A 9,113-nucleotide genomic window follows, 5' to 3' on the forward strand; every position below is an offset into this window, starting at 1 on the left:
TTGATTTTTTTTTTTTGATTCTTCTTTAATTTTATCCCCTGTGGCACAATGATATAAGAGACAGAACGGATAAATCTAATAGCGTTCTTCGATTTTCGGATTGGACATCGTCAAACGTATGCGGAGTTAGAACTTCTACGGTAACTAAGAGCATCCACATTAATATCACTGTATGAACCATTTACGTCTATGCACTATTAATTTTTGAAGAAGGTATTCTTCTATTTTTGAATAATTTACTTATCATAATGTAAACTAAAATAAATGAGTGAGAAGTCCCCACTCCCCCCTATTGATCATTTAACCACTTACGAAATAGTAACCACGTACACAATGACATTATGAAAAAATGATTAATTATAATGGTCTAAAGACGATCAAATTGTAAAGAAAAATCATTGTAAAATGTAATTGAACATTATAAAATGAAATTATTATTTTATTTGCAATTTTGTTAAATTTGTGTGACTATTATAACAAAATACTCTAAGAACATCATTATTTTGATAATAAATTAAGATAAATATGGGGATGATATTAGAGGGCGTAACAATGCAAGTTCCTACTGGTACTCTCTTTCCCTTTCTCAGGTCCCGCGTGATTCTGTCGGTCGCCTCTTAATCGACCACTCCACTTGTCCATGGCTTCCTAAGCAGATCATCGCCTTATTTTAAACTTTTCTTTTCCGTTTTTCGCTTCCCGATTTGTCCGTAGATCGGAGTAGGGGTGTTACAAGTCCGCCATGAGTAGGGGCGGCGACGGAGGGGACTATGGAGGAACTACTACCAGCATCCACGTGACGGCCCTCGATGGCCTGGTGAACGTGAACTCTCTCTTCACCGTCGCCGTCTTCGTGGGGCTCTCCATCGCCTCCCCTGGCCAGCACAGCCTGGAGGGGCGGTCGGAGTGCGATCCCGGCCTCGACGTCGCCCGCAACCTCCTCATCTTCGAGGTCGTATCCTTCAGCTTCTTCCTCTTCTCTAGCCTCGTCGCGCAGGGGCTCAAGCTCGCCATCAACCTCCTCAACAGCAACGACATCGACGAGGCCTTCCGCGCCCACATCAGCGCCCGCGTCCTCCGCTTCGGCATGCTCGCCTCCGCCGTCGGATCCGTCTTGGGCTGCATCTTCCTCGTCCTCTCCATGGTCCAGGTCATCCAGATTCGCCTCGGCTTGCTTTCCTGCGGGAGCCAGTCCGCCGTCCGCTCCGTCGCCGTCCTCGTCACCCTCGTCTCCACCGCCCTCGCCGTCTACATCGCCACCATCTTCTATGCCTTCACCCACTGAAACCCCCAAAATCACCCTCTCCAATGGGAAATCCGTAAGGTACGCTACCTCCCTTTGATCTGAAAATTTCCAATTCAATCGTTCGTTTTCTCGCCCTAATTACGAACAAATTTGGATGAAGACATGAACTTTAGGGCTTGAACTAGGACGAACTGTAGGGTTCCCTTTCCCAATTACATTAGAGCATGTATCAATCTCGAAGCTGTGATGCTTGAATCATTCAACAGCATGGTGTTAAGGACCTAAGGTCGACCAAATTCTGAAAGCACTAGTACGAGGCAAGTAACCTGACTAGTCAATTCCTTATGATAGAAGAGGAACAAAATAAAAGGATTAGGATTGGCCTAATAATGACGAATATTTTAGAGGCAAGTGTTTGAGTGTGTACACATTGTATTCTAGATTTATGGAAAGATTATTTATTTCTCCTTGCTCGCCTTCTTTTACCATTATTAAAAGATTATTCATTTTTAAAATTTATTATGAGATTTAAAAATAAAACAGTTTACTATAAATGATAAAGCATTTTGTGCTTGCTCAATGATTGTGAATTAATGCCATAAAGCATGTCAGGGAAAATTAGATAAGCATGTTATGTCCCCGCCAAAAGAAAAAAAAAGTTTTTTTTTAAAGATAAAATAATGAATTTAATGCCTTTAGTAGACAACATAATTTGAGCAAAAGTTAAAATTATTTTTTAAAACCATCTAATACGCGTCTCATTTTAATTATTTTTATATAAAAAGACGATCCACCCCTTCACTAATTCACATACAATTTTACCTAAAACCCGCTAGTATTACAATGTAAATTCAATCAAGTTCGTCTACTATTTATGTTATAGTAGTTATAATTTTATAGTTATTATAATACAGATGTAATCTTATTTGCCTATTATTTACATTATAGCTGTTACAATTTTATAATAGTTATCTAATATCCATATTATAACCGTTATAAAATAGTGACTACTATAACATGTATAATAGTTATGTTTTATAATTACTACCTTATATCTCTAATTCTTAAATTATACTTTAAGAGAGGAATATAGATAGAAGATAATAATAAAATAGTGTTATACAGACACACTTTTAATAAAAAAAATAGATTTGAAAAAAAATGAGCTTTTCATTTTTTGCTGATATAATTTCCATGTACTAATATTAAATTCATTTTAATAAATATAACACTGTTTTATTTTTAGTTTTAAAAAGAAAGCACTTAATTTGAATCTTTAGCAGACAGTATTTATCTCTCGTGCAGGTTGGTCTAGGGATGGCAACGGGGCGGGGGTGGATTTGTCATTTCTATCCTCGTCCTGTTCTATTTTTTTGGGTTCAGAGATTCCCTGAATCCGAACCCACGGGTTCAGGGATTCTCCATCCCCGTCCCATTTCTAAATTTAATTTATATTATTATTATTATTATTATTATTATTTAATAATAATTATTATTAATAATATTTTCAAAAATTTTAATATTAATATTAACACTATTATTAATATTTTTTAAAAAATCATATTATTATTTATTAATATTAATAATAATAATATTCGGGGCGGGTTCGGGGATGGGGATAGTATTCCCATACCCGTCCCAAGCCCGTCCCATCTCCGAAAAATCAGGGATCCCCATCCCAATTTCGGGTTTTTCCCGTGGGGTCCCAAACCCACGGGGAAAATTGTCATCCCTAGTTGATCCGACCTTTTTAAGAAGCGAAAGAACTGGAACTTCTTTCCAAGTAATCACTCACTGTAGCAAAAGACGAATACGTTCGTCCCTAGCGTTTCCGTCACTCCACGTAATCACTCATGATCCATCTTTTGATGAACTTCTTGTATGGGTGTGCTGTAATTTTTTGAAAACCGGATCGATTGTTGAACTGGTGAGATGATCAGGTCGAAATTTTTAAAGTTTAACCAGTCGAACCGATGATTCAATCTCGATATATATATATATATATATATATATATCATGTTTCAATAATTAAAAATCATGCTTTAATCCTTGATTGAACCAGTGATTTTGACCGGTTTTAAACGGTTTGGATCGATTTTGATTGATTTTTTTTTATTTTTTAGCTTTAATGGTTGATCGAACTAGATTAAGAGCCAGTTCACGGTTCAACCAATCGGACCGGCCGATCTAGTCCGGTTTTCTCAACACTGGTGTGCTGAGTTGTAAATTATTTTAAATATTTTTTTCTATAATTTAAGGTCCTTTCTTGTCTCAAATTACTTATTATTTTTCAATTCCAAAATTTAGCATTCTCATTTTGTTAAATAAATTTTCTCCCTACGTTGATCGGATCCAGAGAAACATATAAAATACTACTATTAGTTATTCAAATCTACCTTACTACTATTAGCATTTTCATTTAGACACAGAGCCCGAAGTCATTCAAATCTACTTGCTACAATTAGTCGTTTGTTAATTCACCAGCACTTAAAGCTAATTAATTGCGTCGAAATATTTAATCGGACAGTACTCGTACTGTTCTTTTATGCGCAAACACTATTCGATTTGACTTGCAGTTGCCGCCTAAATAAAATTTCATGTATATTTTAATGTGTATATCTATATATAGCAGGTATGCGGGTGAATAATCCATTTGAGTACAGGAAGAATGAGGAAAAAAGATGAATGCCCTCGCAGTTGCCTACGCCAGCGTGGGGTCCGTTTTGTCGTCCTATCCATAACGATTTAACGAATCGCGCGATTCCAGAGCTGTCACCACACCACCGCCATCGCCAGCCCCATCCACCCGTACGTACGCCCGTCCCAGTTCCCATCCGACCCGGTCCACTTTGAAATTTCAAATCGCCCATTACTTACTTACTACTATCCAACAAGAACCCAGCATTAACTAATCCGCATTATTGGCTGCGATCCGACACATGGCCTGCCTCCGCCCTTTTCAAACATTTATTTATTTTAGTATTAACCGCGTGACACAGTAATAAATTATTCTGTGCAGGTTAATGGTAATTAATGTGGCTCCAGACCGCACGGCCCAGTCGCATCGCCACCCACCCACGGGATCGATTCCGGTTCAGTCCTCGCGTTTGAAAAGGACCGCCGACCGCCCCTGTTTAGTCGATCATCCGTCGCCTCCTCTGTCAGTTGCGTGTTGATTATTAATCGGTGAACCAGAAAGAGATCGGCTGAGCTTTGGAGGTCGAGTCGAGATGGGAAGAAAGGCTTCGTCTAAAGCTGCTCCGGGTTGCATGGGCGGGGTGCTTCACTACTTGCACTTCCACCACTTGCTCTTCGCCGGCGACGCCTCCTGCTGCACGGCGCCCTTCGCATCTCCTCCTCCTTCCTCTCTTCCGCTGCGTCAACCCAAAGGTGAATGTATTTATTTGATTCTTGTAGGAGTGAGTAAGGTTGCTGATCCGTCGTGGTTTGTGTGTGTCAGGATTGGAGGCTCCTAGGAACAGCTTGGAGCTGGATGAGAAGAAATCGGACGAGTTTAAAGAGATTCCGGTGAGTTCATTTAAAGAGAATATCTGCATTTCGATCTGTCGATCTAATTTAGTATTGCTTGCTTTGATCAGGTTGGAATTGAGATTGTTGCGTCGAAGGATGAGGAGAAGAAGAGGACATCGTCGCGAGGTGAGGCTGCGCCGAGGACTCCTGGCCTGGTGGCCCGGCTAATGGGGCTGGAGACTTCTCCGCCGGAGAAGCCGCTGGCGCGCAAGTGCCCGTGGGAGAGTGAGAACAAGGGTATTAAAGCTGCCGTCGTTGGCGGTCATAACAGGGGAAGACCTCGGCGGCCGCCTCTCCAGACCTTGAGCTGCAACGTCGACCTCGGCACCCGCTCCCTGCCGGAGTCGCCGCGCGCATCGACGTCGGCGAGAGCCGTCGACGCCGACCGAAGACTTTCTTTGCAGATCAACAGGCTCTGCCAAGCCACATACTTTGACCACTCGAAGTCGCCCAAAAACAAAGGTCACAACTTGGGGAAGCTATATCGAGACGAGAACAAGAGCCCGAGAAACCACCACCATTCTCGCGAAATGGTGAAGCGAGTAGTGAAGGAGATCAAGCTCAACGAAACAAAAGCCAGTGCGTCGCTTACCGAGAAAAAACCAACTCCGGCCGCCGGGGAACACCACCCCAAGATTGAGCCAAGCAAGCCAAAAGTTGCAGTGAATGTGGTCCTGAACAAGTGCAACAAAGCCGATTCCGAGCGATTCACGGGGCGGATCAAGAAGCAGCATTCCAAATCTGGATCGCTTTCCACTCTGGCGGACCTGTTCCAGTCTTCTAATCTCCCTGATACCAACGATTCCAAGGCCCAGCCATTACCTTCCTCTGCTGTTCCGACATCAAATAACAGAGTAATTTTCGTGTTTTCTAATTGGGATTCAGTTAACATATTGTTCTTTTCCTAATTAGTTTTTGTCGTGTTGGTAGTCACGTCCACCAGCCGGCGAAAAGTGTTGCCGGAGCTGCGAGTTGAAGGATAAGAATCCGAGTTTCAGATACGAAAAGTCTATTTTTGATCACGCAATGAATTCGGCAGGCGAGAAATGGAGATGCTACTCCGGTTCCAGCCCGGTGGATCCGCTCATCTTCCACCGGCTCGAACTCGAGTTCCCCTACCTCCTCCGCCACCGGCGCCCGTTCGCCGCCGAAGAGGAGGACCAGAGCCGGCGCCTCCTCGGGCCGTTACGCCATCGCTGGAACAGGAAACCCCACTTCCACCTCGTGCAGGAGATCCTCGCCGGCGACGCGTCGGCCAGCGAGGGCGAAGTGCTGGATGGGACCGAAGCGCGGGAGGTGGCGTGGGAGGTGGGACTGGAGATCCTCGACGGGCTCCTCGCCGAGACGGCCGGCGAGCTCGGCGAGGCTAGTTACGGAATCTGCATCGGCGAGCAGACCCACGTCACCTCACGTGCTCCGGTACCAGCGGCGCAGCGAGGAGGGGGCCGTGGGGGGCCCACGGTGTTGTAGGAGAAGTAGACACGAACTGGAGTCGTCATCATCTTTAAAGTCTCCGTCTCTGGGCGCATCCCCCGGAGCAGAGCAGGAGGCTTGGCGTTTGTAGTTTCTTGCTTTCCGCGCGGGATTCTTCTATCGAGAAGATCGTGAACGGAGCAAGCTTTTGTCGGTAATTCTTTTTGCAATCGACGAGGCCTGAGCCTGAGCAGGGAGGGAGGGGGAGGAGAACAGGAGGAATGTATACGTACAGTGGAAATTGTTGTACTGGCTCCCGTAAATTTGAAGAAGTTTGTGGTGTCTTTATTTCCCGCCCCGTGTGCCAACTTATATGGATAGAACTAGGAAGACTCCTTCACCATCTGTCCGTCCGTCTAAGGTGACGTTCCCCAATAGTACACTGCCCATCTGGGAAGTTGCCTTGTGCACCGGCCTCTAGGATTTTAAAGTCCGTCACAAATTAAATAAAATTTAGGATAAAAATCACAAGAGCATTTTTTGTTTTTTTGTTTAAATATGAAGAACACCCCACGAGTCCTATAAAGTAGTATAGCAATCAAGTATATACTGATGCGGGGATATCAGAAGTTTTCATGTAGGCGAAAGGTCAATTGTCAGATGGAGGTTAGAGGTCAGAGTTTTAACTGGGCTGACAAAAAGATACGACGTTGAGACTATTTGATACGGTGGAGATACAATAATGTGATTTTTTTTTTATTATGATATAACATCTAATTAATAAAAAAAATATCTCCTTAAAAGGAGTCTGTTCCGCAAGCATAGCAAATACACGCACATACTTGCGTTTCTTCTACTACGATTTATCTTCTCCCTCTTCTCTCACGAACACTGACTTTAGTATTGAAGTAACTGAACCAAAAACCCTTTGCCTTCCTTATAATGCTCTATTTTCTCATTCTTTCTCCGCCTTACAAGTATTGCTAATTGAAGATCTTCCATCTCCGACTTCTTTTCTTGATTCCTCCTTGAATTCAGTGACCTAATCAATACCGGAGATAGCTCACTGGTGGCCCATCTTCTGGCACTCTTAGGCAAGATATCTACTGTTTGATACTATTATCACATATTATACGCATTAAATCCTAAATTGTGTTGGATCGTGGGGTGGGAGGAGGGTTGAACATTGCGCTTCTTTTTCTAAAGCCAAAGTCATGGAGGAAATAATAGAGAAAAACACACACAAAGATCGAGTATTTTTTTAAATTTGTTCGTAATCCAGTGATTACTATCCAAGACCAACTATCCTTGATCGTTTTCTAATGCATAATCTTACTAAAGTTCTCATCTCCCTTAAATGTAAATGCAAGTGATAAAAAGAATATATCGACAATGTAGATATAGAAATTAGACGTAGGTTATCAGAGAGTTTCTTAGCATCGTAGTAGCGGAACTTGTACAATCTAAGTAGCAAGAGAGTAATGGATCGAAAAGGAATTGATACTCAATTTTAGGTCCCAAGACTTCTTTTATAGTCTTCATCCAATCAACTAATCTCCTCTTCTTTCCTTGTTTGCTTCAATATGATCTAATATATCTTGCTAATTTCACTTTTCCGGTCGACTGAAACTTGTCCAGGTGATTAATTCCTAAGGATTTTCTTTACTAGGTGATTTGATCATGAACCTGTCCGAGAGTCGAGTCGACAGACGCTGGGAGCGTGGCGCTCTATGCTACCCTCGGATGACCTCCAAGGTGACGTGAACCTCCGGCGAGCCTGCAACAAAGCCGAGCTGGAAAGGGGTTCCCGGCGACGACCCTCCGACGCTCAAGTCAGGCAACGGTGAGATGAAGTAGAAGCAGAGTAACGAGACTGTGGCTACAGTGAAGAATATCGCATACCTCCGTCGAAATTTGGGAGGCCTTATATAGGCTCCCGGGGAGGCGCGTGCACGCTTCTCGAGACGTGCACACTTCCCAAATGATACCTCGGAATGGTCGTGTCAGAAAAGTGTGTCTAACGTCATACCGCAACCGTCCGGACATATCTCTGACATAACAGTGGAAACTTCCCCCATACGATTCTCTGTTCGGTCCAGCCACCGACCATGCTGTCCATCGGCGGCACCTGGCTCGAGAAGGATATCGCCAGCTATTTGCCGCCTCTGCCCTCTTTTATGCCTTTTGTTTGTTTCTGAGCCGAGAGGGAGGGCCGCTCGGCCACGCCGGCGGTCGGGCGTAAAGGCGTGCCAGACTGAGCGGGAAGGCCCCTCGGGCACATACTCGTACGGGAATGTGTCCTTAGTTAATCTGCAGCTCAGCCGAGCGGACGGGCCTCTCGGCGCAGCAACTCCTCTATACGGGCAAATCATGAGCGTCGGAATCCCGACCCATGGTCGAGCTATCTTCGCGCCGGCCCTAGTGCTATCCTGGCCGAGCGGCCCTGGGACCTCTCCAATCGGCAAGACCCTTAGGTTGACCCTCTTGACTTTGACCCCCACGTGTCGTTGACCACTGCCCCTGGGGGTCCCCTTATGTTTACCACCGGATCACGTGCCTCCCCTTCATGTCTAGTCGAAGGAGGTCGCAAGTCCGATTGACTGGACTATTAGCCTGGTGGTGTGACAGTCGCTCTACTACTGACGAAAATGTCTCTCCGCTCGAGCACCATGGAGGTGAACACTGCCGCTCGGCAGCCTATCCTCTCGAACTTCAAAAGTTTTTGTTTGCCACTGATTGCCTCGCCGATCCAATGGCGGTCAATGCTGATGTCTTTAGGATCCCCTCGGAATTCATGCAAATCCACGCCATTAAGGCTGAGCACGCGGCCACGGCTACGTAATGGGCTCATTAATTGCGATCCTATGAGCGGGCGATGCGTGGCGAAGCTGCCGTCATCGCATGATCGGACGATGTGACCTCT

General features: G+C 44.5%; 2 protein-coding genes across 3 annotated transcripts; both read left to right on the forward strand.

Annotated features, from left to right (window-relative positions):
* Window positions 1-496: 496 nt before the first annotated feature.
* Window positions 497-4,011, forward strand: LOC122007890. Of its 2 annotated transcripts, none has more exons than XM_042563425.1 (2): window positions 497-1,324; window positions 1,407-1,713. In XM_042563425.1, exon 1 carries the CDS (start codon window positions 743-745, stop codon window positions 1,283-1,285), a length of 543 nt encoding a protein of 180 aa, XP_042419359.1. In that variant the 5' UTR covers window positions 497-742; the 3' UTR covers window positions 1,286-1,324; window positions 1,407-1,713. The 2 variants fall into 2 exon arrangements, with proteins under 2 accessions (XP_042419359.1, XP_042419360.1); XM_042563426.1 differs by lacking the exon at window positions 1,407-1,713 and adding an exon at window positions 3,879-4,011 and having other exon boundaries at window positions 553-1,324.
* Window positions 3,917-6,537, forward strand: LOC122007889. The gene is made up of 5 exons (XM_042563424.1): window positions 3,917-4,054; window positions 4,266-4,636; window positions 4,707-4,774; window positions 4,846-5,631; window positions 5,708-6,537. Exons 2-5 carry the CDS (start codon window positions 4,477-4,479, stop codon window positions 6,245-6,247), a joined length of 1,554 nt encoding a protein of 517 aa, XP_042419358.1. The 5' UTR covers window positions 3,917-4,054; window positions 4,266-4,476; the 3' UTR covers window positions 6,248-6,537.
* The last annotated feature ends 2,576 nt before the right edge of the window (window positions 6,538-9,113 follow it).

The sequence above is a fragment of the Zingiber officinale genome, chromosome 8A, assembly GCF_018446385.1.
Source record: "Zingiber officinale cultivar Zhangliang chromosome 8A, Zo_v1.1, whole genome shotgun sequence".
NCBI classification, from domain to species: domain Eukaryota; kingdom Viridiplantae; phylum Streptophyta; class Magnoliopsida; order Zingiberales; family Zingiberaceae; genus Zingiber; species Zingiber officinale.